The 14040-nt window shown below is 38.1% G+C and overlaps 2 protein-coding genes across 2 annotated transcripts in view; one reads left to right on the top strand and one right to left on the bottom strand.

The window, feature by feature from the left end:
* The window catches only part of CLCA4 (chloride channel accessory 4), a 31020-nt gene extending 21767 nt beyond the window's left edge, over positions 1–9253 (bottom strand). Inside the window, 3 exon segments of the mRNA NM_001034300.1 lie at positions 3415–3562; positions 3703–3843; positions 9046–9253. Coding sequence (NP_001029472.1) covers positions 3415–3562; positions 3703–3843; positions 9046–9204 — 448 coding nt within the window. The 5' untranslated portion in view covers positions 9205–9253.
* The window catches only part of ODF2L (outer dense fiber of sperm tails 2 like), a 399873-nt gene that overhangs the window by 206782 nt on the left and 179051 nt on the right, over positions 1–14040 (top strand). The window lies entirely within an intron of this gene.

Here is a 14040-nt window from a genome sequence, read left to right on the forward strand (position 1 = left end):
GGACTGCAAGGAGATCCAACCAGTCCATCCTAAAGGAGATCAGTCCTGGGTGTTCATTGGAAGGACTGATGTTGAAGCTGAAACTCCAATATTTTGGCCACCTGATGCGAAGAACTGACTGATTTGTAAAGACCCTGATGCTGGGAAATATTGAAGGCAGGAGGAGAAGGGGACGACAGAGGATGAGATGGTTGGATGGCATCACTGACTCAATTGACATGAATTTGAATAAACCAGGAGTTGGTGAGGGACAGGGAGGCCTGGCGTGCTGCAGTCCATGGGGTCGCAAAGAATCGGACATGACCGAGTGACTGAACTGAACTGAATGAGGTGATTAATTTACAGTACTTAGCACATATAAGCATTAATTAAATGAAACCAATTATTTTTAATTATATATATTCAGCACTGTCCTAGATACTAAGAAATACAGATATGAGTAAGATAGAGTCCTTGAGTAGGATAATGTTCTAGAGAGTGAGTCAGAACTAAACTTTTTTTCCCTAAGAGTTTCAGGATTAATAGAAGCATAAAGGTTAAATCCAAGCTTGAAATGCACAAAGAAAAATAAGTACATTTTTGTTTTAGCAATATTAGGAAAAACTTTAGTGGAAATTGAAATGGAGAAGTAGAATTTGAAAATGTAGTCTGGTCCACTATAATATGTGTTTCTCCAACTATAATGACCTCATGAGACATGAAAATAGGGGGAAAATACCACCATTATGAAGAAGTCATGTTTCTTCTTTAAACCTTTGCTAATCATATGTGTTCCTCATACCAGCAGTGTCAGCATCACTTGGGAGCTGACAAGACACATAGAATGTTGTGCCTACTCTAGACCTAATGACTCAGAATTTGGTTATTATTAATAACAAGACCCCTAAATTACTACTCTACACATTAAAGTTTAAAAACACTGTTTTTAGGTTTCTTAGCCAAATGGTGCTAATGAGTGAGCATGAATTATTTATATTCTTCAGTGTGGGAAGAAAAAGGTCTCATATCGACTGTGATAGAAATATGGTGAATTTTAAGAAAATTCATATCTGCCTGCATCTGTGGTTCCTTTTTTAGGAACAGTCCACGTCAGATTGACTTTCTTTTCAGCTCATGGCTGGTTGCCTGGCTCCCATGGTTTCCTCAATTTGTTGAAAGAATAAAATTCAGGTACTCTGACCACACATATGCTATGGTGTGCTGTTCTTAGTCGCTCAGTTGTATCTGACTCTTTGTGACCCCATGGACTGTAGCCTGCCAGGCTCCTCTGTCCATGGGATTCTCCAGACAAGAATACTGGAGTGAGTTGCCATGTCCTCCTCCAGGGGATCTTCCCAACCCAGGGATTGAACCCAGGTCTCCCATATTGCAGGTGGATTCTTTACTGTCTGAATCACCAGGGAACCCCAAGAATACTGGAGTGGGTAGCCTATCCCTTCTCCAGGGCACCACATATACAAAAGGGTAATTATGTGAGGCGATGATATGTTAATTAGCTCAACCATGGTAATCATTTTACTATGTATGTGTATGTGAAATCATTGTGTTATACATCTTAATTGTATATAGTTGTTATTAAAAAGCAGTTCCTCTGACTTAGAATTCCATTCCTATCTCAATTATTGGCTCAGCTCCTACTAGTCTTGTTTTTACTCCAATAGTATTTCACTGTGTGTGTGTGTGTGTGTGTGTGTGTGTGTGTGTGTACACTTCTAGTGTCTACTTTGGAGGCAGCTTCCAGACAAACTTAACTGCTGCTTGAGGGTCCAAAAACTCTTTCCAGGGAACTATTGTTTTGCTGTTATCATTTTTATTACAAATTGCATAGATTTTGAAGAGTTTCTTCATCTTATTTCCTCCCAAAGCCCTGTTGTTTTTAAGGCATTGTTTTCCAGAATTTGAGTTTTCCCACAAACATATGTATCACTTTATGGGAGAAATATTTGTCTAAGAAAGAGGGGGAAACTCAGTTATGGGATGGGGCAAGCTGAGGAGTGTGGGAAAAGAATAAGAGCTCCAGTGGGGGCATTATTTTTAAAAACTGAAGAAAATTTTCCTCTTCTAAGACAGGTGGAGATGGAAGGAGATGTACATGGACATGAGTTTGGAAGTAGAAAGGTAGAAGGTAGGGGTTTCTACTTTCTCAATCAAGGCATTCATTAACTTATAAGGTGGAAAAGATTGGTTATTGGTCTTAAGAAAAGTGATAGATATTTAGAACAACTGTTAGGGGGAATGAGCGAGATGAGAGGAAGCAAGTCCAATCATTGTTGAGTAGATTTGAGAGCTTCATTGACCTTGTGAAACGTGTTTTTAAAAACAGTACCAATTAATTTTATAATTTTCTTTCAAAATCTTGGAAACATACTACAGGAGTCAAAAGAAACTGCCTAGAAATTCAGTATGGAGAAATGGCAAGTTGAATACAACATAAGGATAAAAGTGGTAAGGGAGTTGTGCTATTTACACTAGTAGGTGGCATGACTGACTTTGCTGGACACGCCAAGTAGAAAAGAAACTGTATCTAGACAGGCACCAGGGACTAAGGGTGCCAAGCACAACAAGCATGGTCAGACCAAATTAAGGGGGAGAGGCAAGGCTGGGATGGGGTGATGGGCTTTAGGACAGAGGCGGAGAACAAGTCCAGAAAATGTTGAGGACAAGGATTGACTTGTTTGACACAGATAAAAGACTAAATAATGTTCATTGAAGGGGCAGTGCAAGAGGAAAAGGTGGTTCTGGGGAGTGTGAATTTAACAAGTGTTTTATTGATTAGTGAGGAGTTGGACACTGCTTTGACAGTGATTTTCATTTTCATCTGAAATATAATGTGCTTTAGTTCATTTCAAACAGTGATCTTAACGCTTAGATTGAACTAGAGGAAATTGTCATTTTCATAGGTAAAAATGATCACTTATAAACAAGTTCATCTGGTTCAAAGAATGGGTTGAATAATAATATCAGCAGCTACCAGCCTATTAGTGTTTTCTCTTGGCCAGGAACTGTCATCTTGGCCCTTTTGATTTTGCCTTGCCTCTGCCTTTCATGGAGGTGGCATGTGATTAATATCCAGCAATGGAGAACTGAAAAATTAAAATCTAAAATGTGTTCCTAAAGCAAAAAATTTATCATGGCTGTCCCATATTCAAATTTCTGTAGAAACCATACTGAGTACACTTAACAAGAATTATCTAGTTTAATGTTTCCAACAATTCTATAAGGCAGGAGCAGCTCCTCTATTCATCATTTTTAAAGGAAATAAGTACAGAAAGTCTTGGTCATTTGTCCAAGGTCACACACAGAGGAGTGACCTTGGAGTTGGGATTTAAGCCTACGAGGCTTGTATACTGAACATGGATATAAATCTACATGTTGGAATCATTGCAAAATATTTGTTTTAACCAAAATTCTTACCTGATGGTCCAAATTCATTTTGCTTGTTTCCAAGTACAAAGTCAGGAGTGAAATGAATATATTCTCCTTTTTCTTCACAGGCTGTGAATTGCTTAGTATATGGTTCATCTCTACCTGGGAGTGTAGGTGGAGCAACTCTAACATCAGCCTGAGAACGTTTAAAAAGGTGTTTAAAAGATCAGAATAGAAATTATAACATTTGTCTGAAAAATTCTGAAATGATTAATTAACATCAAATTTGAGAAGCAGCAGAGAAAATATTTTTAAGAAACGCCTTTTGATTCTTACATGTTTGTAGCTTTCATGTTTTGGCCTCTTGTATTGAGTGATGCTCTTCCAGTTCTCTGGAATTAATATTGATACATTTTTGAAAAAAAATCTCTTTTCCGTGGCTTCAAACAGGTAAGTAGATGCATCAATCACCATGTTCTGTTATTATAGGAAAAAAAGAGAAGTTAGGCTGGCCAAGGGATAGTAGACTAAATGAACAGGCATGCATCACAGGCATTTCTCACCTTTAGTCATTAAAAAAAAAAGCAACTGACTGGTGAGTAGGGTTTCTGATTCAAAAATCAAAATCTGTCATCGTCAGTTCAAAATTATGACTTAATTTGCACATTTAACAGCTTTCAGTCTTCTATAATCCTACATCAAAAGGCAAATACTTATGTTTACATTATGAGGAATTGATTAATATGATAAAGGGCATGGACTTTGGAAGCAGCTAGACTTGGTTTTAATGCCAGCTTAAGCCTCTTGCTATTAAAATTTGACTGGTTTATGTGACTGCTTTGAATCTCAGCCTTCTTATTTATTTACTATACTCTTAAAACATATCTTTAAGGATGACATAAACATGAAATGAGTTATAAATAAGTATTCTACACAAGGTAGTCATAAAACTCATTGATATCATCACTATTATAATTACTAGTAAGGAACAGCCTTACCTGATGCAAATTGAGAAAAACAGTTTATATGGATGGGTCATAGAAGTTTTCACTACCTCCCAGGAGAGGCAGTTGGGTTGGGAGCACAGGGAGTGGAGGAATGGAAAAGTTCATAGGAGAGGCAGAGCTTTTTTAGGCAGAGCTTCTAGCTCTGCCATCAAGGTGAAAATAATATATATTATATTATTCGTATCCTTATATTATTAGTATCCCAAACCCAAAAATGTTAGGATTAATAAGATAAATAGTTCCTCAAAAGAGCTTATTATCTAGTGGAGGAAATAGATGGTTGAAAGGTTCTTTGGTGATTTATTCTACATGATCAAATCCACTGAAAAATTGAGGAATACTGGGTTCTGGATGATGATGTTACCCTATTCATGTTGCTGGCAAACAGCACAGTCTACAGTATTTTTTATTTGAAAATATATCCTCCTTTTCAATTCTTTCTGACCTAAGACCAGAATATAACTCTTCTTCAGAAATTCCAAGGATTTCTTCCTTTTTCTCTGGAAGATGGTCTAGTGTGCTCTTAGTGTACTGAAGAGATCATTAAAGTGATTAGGCTTACTTAGAGCAGGGATCAGCCAGAAGCCAGAGTACAGAACTGAAGACCAGAGGACTGGCTGGTGGTGTGACAAGGTCTTTATAGAGCTCCCAAAGTAGGTTGGAGGTTACTTTTCAATTGATTATAATTATATTTTTCCAAGTATTCAAGCAAAAACCCATGAAGTTTCTGACTTCTACTTTCCCTCAACCCTTCTCTATCCCACACATCTAAACCATCAGCAAATTTCTCCATAATACTCTCAGAAAATGTCCAGGATCACAGCACATTAATGATCTCTCCCACAATATCTCCATTCCTATTCACCATCACTTTTCATCTGCTGCAGCTTCCTACTAATGTCCCTTGACACCTCTATGCTCACAACTTATACGGGATGGGTGATAAGTGGAAGCCCTGTAGAGAGTATCCTCAACGCTGCCATCAGAGTGATCTCAGAATAAGCAAGCTAGAGCACACCCGACCTCTGCTCAGATCCTTCTGTGGATTTCATCTCACTCGAAATAAAAAAACCCAAATCTTTCCAGTGGTCTGGGCCCTGCGACCTCTCCAACTTCAGCTCTCCTCAGTCTTCTTCCTGCTCATTCATAGTTGTTTCCTTGGTCACATCAAACATGCTGTCACCTCCATGCCACTGCAACTGCTGTCCCCTCCCCAGATTTTCAATGAGTCTTCCCTCACAAGTCTCAGGCCTCTGCCCAGATATCACATCTAGTGAGACATTTTCTGACCACCCTGCATGAAACAGTAACCCACATTCTCTCCCTACCCCAGCTCTACAAAGACTGCCTGTCTCCCTTTGCTGATTTATTTTACTACATAGCAACTTACTACTACAGACTTGTTTACATTGATTTTTTATTATTATCTATATCATCTGAAGAGAGTATATACTGAAAGAGATCAGGAGCTTTAAGAAAATTCACTACTTTCTCACCTGGAATGCCATAAGCAAGCATTTAATAAATCATTGTTTAAAGAACAGACAAGTCCAATTGCTAATTTACAGATAGGAAACAGAGGAGGATCACATGTGCTGATGACCAGCAAGCAAACTGGGTTCTGAGCCAGGAATCAGTCAGAAGCTAGGGTACAGAAAACTGAAGATCCAGAGGACTGGCTAGGAGTTTGGAAGAGGACTTCAGAGATCTCCTAAGTTAGACTGAAGATTACTTCATCACTGGCCTAAAGCAGATGAAATAATTTTCTACCTAAGTATGTTCCCTAAGAATGTCTCTCCTCTCTCTTTGTTTTGGATCTCAATTTAGATCTCAATCAGTTGTTTTCTGCTTAAAGTGATGACTCTCTCTGTCCCTTTGAGTGTATCTGGCATATAGTAAATTGAATTGCAGTACAGTTTGGGAAAATAAGATCACTGCATACAGTTTAGTGGGCTGTGAATTGTACAAGCCCACGGGATTCAGTTTATTTTGTAGTCTTGTAATGCTATATAGCTGTCTTGGGTAGTGGTGTGTTTATAAAGTCATGGAGGGATTTCAAATACCCTATATCAGGTGACTTTGATACCTTGGGGCCTGCTGGGGTGGCTAATAATGGTTCTCAGAGGCTTCCATGCAGAATTTTATAATATTCCATCTAAATTCCTTCTCAGAATTCCTATAATATCCTAGTTTGATCAAAGAAGATTAAGATATTAATGTTTCAAAAAAAAAAAAGTACTCTTAAACCCAAAAGACACATGAATAAAAGGAATAAGGAAAAGTTGACAATTGAAACTCAGGTCATAAATTATGAATCAATTCAACATATCTTACTATGGTCAGATAGTATCCCAAGAATAAGAGTCTGTTCACTGTTCACCCTTTACAAAAAGAGTGATTTTTGTTATCTTGTATAAAGTGGATCTCAAATCCAGATCTATCAGCCTTCAAAACCCATGTGCAGGATCTCAGCTCTGATTGTACTATTTAACTTGACCTTGGGAAAATTATTTCCTTTTCCAAATCCCAGTTTTCCTTCTATATAGTGTGGATGAGAGTATTTCACAAGGTTGTCTGAAAATATCAACGTAAGGACTTTGTAGAAGACTCAGAGAATGCCAGAAAACATTCTTCTAATCTAGGAATGTCTGCTAAACATTGAACTTTCACATTCAATAGAGAACCATTTTAACAAATGTTTTGCCTGTACAAACAATTCTTCCAAATGCTGTTTCCTGAGCTTCAGTTAGTTTTGATATTGATCAACTAGATACTAAAAAGCTATCATTCACAATCAATTATAGTAACTGCTACTCAAGCCTGTGTTCATCAGTAAATTAATCTTTGTATTTTCCTGGAATTAAAAATGTACCAGTAAGTAAATACTGCTGTGCTTAAGATTCTACAGAATGAATGATAAATGGCAGCCACAATATCACCTGCTCACGATTCAGGTCAAGCTCATCAGCTTCTGATGGATAAAAACACCCATGGGGAAAGCAGAAAGTGAGAATTTAAGGAAACAATAGTTAAGGAGTTAAATATAAGGAGTTAGTAAATGTTGAGGTGAGGGACAGGGAGAATTAATTTACATGGCTGTAACACCAGTCTCTCTATTACATGGAACGTTAAAGTTGGATGAAACAATAGATATAAGAGTCTTTGGTTCAGTCCTGGAAACTTTCTCTTGTCTACCCACTCTTCCGAGTGAACTCAGTCACTCTCATGGCTTGAAATCTCATCTACACACTGATGACTCCCAAGTTTTTATCTCTCCCTAGATTTCCTCCTTGAATTCAGATTCATATCGCCATCCATATGGATATCTAATGGGTTTCCCAGGTGGCTCTAGTGGTAAAGAACCCATCTGTCAATACAGGAGACATAAAAGACTCAGGTTAGATCCCTGGGTGGGGAAGACCCATAGAGAAAGAAATGGCAAAAGCATCTCAAATTCAAAATTTTGCAAACTAACTTCTGATCTCCCAGCCATGAAATTTTCTCCACTTAAGTCTTTCCCTTCTCAATCAATAATAATACCACCCTTCCAAGTGTTCAGACCAAAACCCTTGAAGTCTTCTGTGACTTTTATTTTTCCCTCTTCCCTTCCCCTACCCCACACATCTAAATCATTAGCAAACTTGTCTATGATAATCTCATGGCAAAGAACACGTTCAGGATCACACCACATTAATGATGTCTACCACAGTATCCCCGTTCATAGTCACTGTCATTTCTCACTCCCAGCAGCTCTGTACACAGTGTCCCTCAATACTTCTGTGTTCTAACAGAGCTTATACAAGATGAATGACATGGGAAAACCCTCTACAGTGTTTCCTCAACACTGCAGACAGAATGACTCCAGAACAAGCACAAGCAAGCACACCTCTCCTCGTCCACGGATTCTGATTTCTCTCAGAGTGAAAGTCCAGATCTTTCCAATGGCCTGGGCCCTGCTACCTCTCCACCTGCAGCTCTCCTCCGCTCTTCCTCCTGCTCATTCCCAGTTGTTTCCTTGGTCACATCAAGCATACTGTCATCTCCATGCTGCTGCACCTAGTGTCCACTCCCAAGGTTTTCAGTGGGCTCTCCCCTCACTCATCTCAGGTCTCCACCCAGACGTTACATCTAGTGAGACATTCCCTGACTACCCTGCGTGAAACAGTAACCTGCATTCTCCCCTTACCCTAGCCCCACCATCACTGCCTATCCCCTCTGCCAGTTTATTTTACTGCATAGCAACTTACTACCATGAACGTGCTGTACATTGACATGTTTTTATTATCTGTATCATCTGAAGAAAATATATACTTCATGAGATCAAGAGTTTTTAAAAAATCCACTGCGCTCTCTCCTGTCATGCCATAGCAAGCATTCAGTAAATCATTATTTAAAGAACATACAAGTCTAGTTGCTAACTTACAGATGGAGAAACGGAGGATGAGGGAGGCCCCATGCCACGTCTTTGATCTTATGGTGGGACAGGGTAGAACCTTGTCTGGAACCTCAATTTCCACTGCCTATTCCAGCGTTATTTTATTTTCTTTTTTTACTGCACCTTGGTGCTTTTAAACTTCCTGGAGTACTGAGAAGTTTCTGTTGTAGTTATTAACTACTATATATATATATTTTCTCATCAATTCAAACAGAAGAAATCCCATTACTTTCTTACCTGTATCTTTTCAATTAGTGTTTCATCTTCTGGCACAGCGGGGTCTATAGCAATGATAATGCCCTCGTAGCCATTGTTATTCAGCCGAACAAGGGAAGTATTGGACCCCTGCAGCAGGTATAGCATTAAGAGGAAGACAAAACTTCTGAATAACCCCATTGTTCTTCTTGAGTTGGTCCAGGCCCCAGTGTTGTTCAAGGGGCATTTCTTTCACCTTTAATCCCTCCACATATATATACACATACTCCTGAACATTATCAATGTTGGCTAGTTACGGGACTTTGACTGTATAAAGGTCAAAGTTACATATTTTTAGAAAATACTTGACTTCAGATTACACAATTGTTTTATTGTATGTTACTGTAAAATGACCTGAATCATAGATGAGTTCAGAACTTTTTATAAAATACATTGCACATATTCCTTTTGGGACATATTTTCTATGCTTTCTAATTCTGGCTAATTTCCTCAGTATAGACATATACTTTGTATTTTCTGAAGAGTGCAATGTGAAAATAAATAAAATTTCATCATGATATTATTAGAAACAAAAATGCTAATTTTGTTAATCAGTTTTACAGTGATTTAACTATTATTTAGATTATTTACTAACAGTAAAAATAAGAGAATGTTAAGATTACTAAATGTAAATAATGTCAAATTAGGTAAGATGGCTTTGAAAATTAAATTAAGTATTTTAAAGACTGATAAGTTAAGGGAAATTTAATAAAGTTATTAGAGTAAATTTTTTAAAACCCTGTCCAGTAAAGAATGAATAGAATTTGTTTTTAATCAGTTATATAAAAAAAAGAATGGTATGTGTTGGTTATTATTGAGACAGAGTGAATCATCTTAACAGTTAATATTTATTCAGTACTTACCAGGGCAGAGATTCTTTCACTTACTCCTTACTGCAACTCTGTAACATAAGTATGAATATTATTTTCATTTTATACTTGGGGAAACCGAGGCACACACTTTTAGTACCTTGCCAAGATCACATAGCTAGTGAATGGCAAAGTCAGTATTTGAACCCAATATGCTTACTCCAGAGTTTTATCATACTCCACAATAAGGCAATATTGTCTTATAAGGCAAATAATATAATAAGTTTTTTTAATGGAAAAAGGGGGTCAGGATAGGAATTATAATGATGAGTTAAGTATATCTAGTCCTAAAGAAAAGGAACCAGGACTCATCAGAAATCCAGAAGAGAACTAAAAATAAAATAATAAAAAATATCTTTAAATTAAGAGCTTAAGTAGGAGGATACCTGTGTCACATTCTGAACAAGCAAAAGATTTTTATCAAGATAGAAGTTTTATCATATGTGTTCAGATTCTGACCTCTTAGGTAGCATCTCACACCCTCCTTCCATTCATTCAGGAATATTATGGAATAACTTTACATTCATAGAATTAATATTTTATGCAAGATACAGGGTGGAGCTGCTATATTAGCCATGGCAGGTGAATTGTGATTACCTGGAGGGATTAGACTGCTGCTGCTAAGTTGCTTCAGTCGTGTCCGACTCTGCGAGACCCCATAGATGGCAGCCCACCAGGCTCCGCAGTCCCTGGGATTCTCCAGGCAAGAACACTGGAGTGGGATGCCATTTCCTTCTCCAATGGAGGAGAGTGAAAAGAGAAAGGGAAGTCGCTCAGTTGTGTCCGACTCTTCGCTACCCCATGGACTGCAGCCTACCAGGCTCCTCCATCCATGGGATTTTCCAGCCAAGAGTACTGGAGTGGGGTGCCATTGCCTTGACAAATATATACTAGGCAGTCTTTCTTGGTTTCCTCACTGACCTCACTTCCTACTTCCCCCTGCCTCTCCCTGAACTCCAGCTTAGGGGCTTCAAGCACACTGAGCAAGGTCTCATCCCATAGAATGCTCAAGAAATTGTGTTTAACTGATGGACTGACTGGACTAGTGAAGGACTACCATTTTAACCCCAAATAAAAACATATCACAGTGCATAAACAGAAAGTTGTTTGAGGTCTCTGAAATGTTGGAGAAACATGGGAGCTCAAATCTTCCCTAACGTTTGGGGGATATATAGGTTATTTTCAGGAGAGGCCCTTGCTCCCTCAATAAAATCAGGAAACTCTTGGCTAGAATGTTGGAAAAGAGATCCTTCATCTTTGCCAGAGGTGTTAGGAAAAGCTCCCTTCAAGTACTAGATACATGATGCCCCATGAAAATAGACAAATATTTATCACATTCTCCTTTTACTTGTTCCTGGAAGCCCAGAAAGGAGTGATGCTTTGTAGAGCTTGAAAAGGGACCACCATGGAAAGGAAGATGATTGTATGCCCTGACTTATTTTTCCATATATTTCCTTTGCTGAATTTCTAATGCTAGTTGTAAAGAGGGAATGATAATTGTAAAGATGGTATCTCAGAGCTATCCCCTTCCATAACTAGTCCTCCTCTTCCAGATTCCTAGTTGGTTGGTCCAGCTTCAAAGGTCTCCATCAACTCAACCTCATGTGGGCCTTAGGGGCAGAGACTGGCTGGTCAAAAATCAGAAAAGGGTCTAAATAAATAAATAAATGGGTCTAAATCAAATCATGCTTAGGGAAAGAGGCTAACTTATAGGGCACTTCGAAGGGTTGGATTTCCTTGTCTATTACTGAACCAAGGAGCTTAGAAAAAATTTAGTTGTTACCCAACATAACAAAGAGTTGGACACAACTTAGCCACTGAGCAACAACAACAACAGATCAAAACTTATGATTTCACAGCTATTACTGTTACAGTGATACCAAGTACTGTTTTTTTTTTTTTTTTCAAGTGAGTTGATTTAAAGCTATATTAAGAAAATAGTAGAATGGGTACATGAACATGGTAACAAAGAGTCTGGCATGACTAAGTGACTTCACTTTCAGGTTGATAAATGCAATATTAAAAATTGTTAAAAATTTTCAAATATAGTTACTATGAATTGTTTTTATATAATACTTTTATTATGCATGAAAAACTTTATTCAGCTTCAAAATACAGGGTTTTATTAAGTTTAGTTTTCACATGATAACCCAAAGAGAAAATTGTTGGTAGAATTTGATTAATAATAGATTCCAATGGGTAACAGTATCTATTATATAGTATCAACGTTTGAGTGAGCATTTAGAAAACTTACATTTACTGTGTTAATAATTCCCTATTCTACTCTCTTTCTGTCCCAAGTAGGCATTTTATTGGCTGCCATAAATCATGGTGAATTCACATTTGAATGAGTAACACTGTTTTCCAAGAGCCATAAAGCAAGCAAACAAACATGTTTCTCCTTGCTATTTTACATTTATCAAAAATAGCAGAAGTCTCTTACACTCTTCACAGGGGGAATCAATATGCCAAGTTAAGAAAATGAGACATTAATTTTATGTTCTTTTTTTCTTTTTAACATTCCATCCCAGATTCTCCTCTTTTTTGGGAATTTAGGTGAGTAACACTGAATTCTCCAGGGAGAGTCACATTTCTGATTGCCATAGTCACACAGGATCTCTTGTCAAGGGATTTTTAAATCATGAGTCAGTCACACGGTACGACAGTAACAGCCAGTTTCTTTCCTTATGAAAAGAGGATTTGGATTGGCATTATTGAGGCAGGAATACAGTCTATGATTTCACTTTTGATTTCCTTGAAGGAATGATGTTTGTAATATCTTCATTTTTAAAAAATGAAAAGAGTTTCTTTCTGAATTGTAAAACTGAGTTACTCCCCCTTAAGAAATTTCCTGAAGGTAATGAGTTCTCCACTAATAACACAGAATTTAGGGTATAAATAGGTTGGAATTCCTCCTTTGATATTGTCTCTTCCTCCTCCTTTTGTGGATCTTCCTATCCGCACTGTGTATATTCTGTTCTAGATTACTTGTGCTAAGCACACATTGGTCAGAATCCTTTCTTGCCTTCTAGAGCCAAGTCTGGAAATCAATCTCTCTTTCTCTACCACTAGCACACAATTTATGAGAGGTTGTGGTTCCCTCCATACCTAATTAGATAAGTACCTGCTTTTCAAACTACGTTTTGGAGATAGTAGAGGGAGTATGTTTCTGAGTTCTAGACCTGGAGAGAAGCATTAGAAATCCCAACTGTTTCTTCAGGTCAGACCATATTTCTTAGTCCAGGTTTGCCATTGATCTAGCCAATATTTTGATTTTCTAACTCCTAAACCCGTTTCCAAATTAGTTCCAACTTCTGAAAAGGAAATGGCTGGGGGTTTTGTGTATGTGTCTGTGATTTAAAAGCCCAAAGTATTAGTTAAATAGGAAACAGTATAAAATCAAATATTTATAGTTTCTTGGAACATCCCACCAATAAGGGTTTCCTATTGGCCCTTCTTCCTACTTAGTGACCAGCTTTCCCCTTTCTTTTCTCATTCTCTGCTTATTCTCACTTATTCCTTTCACGACTGTTAAATTCCTGGAACTGCAAATACTTTTCTCTTTTTTACAAAGTAGTACTTTAGCTCTCTCCTGCTGCTGCTCTGAAACTTGCACATTTAAGCCTGTTAAAGATGAATGAGTGAGTGATAGTCACTCACTCAGTCATGTCCGACTCTTTGCAACCCAATGGACTGTAGCTTGCTAGGCTCCTCTGTCCATGGGATTCTCCAGGTAAGAATACTGAAGTGGGTTGCCATGTAAGAGCTATATAGTGTTATGTAAACAAAACGAAGTCTACTTTCCAACAGGTCCTTCATGTGGGGATAGACAGCCAGAAAGTGAAAGTGAAGCTGCTCAGTCCTGTCCGACTCTTTTCAACACCATGGACTGTAGCTTGCCAGGCTCCTCTGTCCATGGAATTTTCCAGGCAAGAGTACTGGAGTGGTTTGCCAGTTCCTTCTCCAGGGGATCTTCCTGACCCAGCGATCGAACCCTCTCCCACATTTCAGGCAGACGCTTTACCATCTGAGTTACCGGGGAAGCCCTTAGACAGTCAGAGGTGGTTTCATTTTCTCTCATTGTTAGAGGAACTAGACCTTGTTCAAC

The sequence above is a fragment of the Bos taurus genome, chromosome 3, assembly GCF_002263795.3.
Source record: "Bos taurus isolate L1 Dominette 01449 registration number 42190680 breed Hereford chromosome 3, ARS-UCD2.0, whole genome shotgun sequence".
NCBI classification, from domain to species: domain Eukaryota; kingdom Metazoa; phylum Chordata; class Mammalia; order Artiodactyla; family Bovidae; genus Bos; species Bos taurus.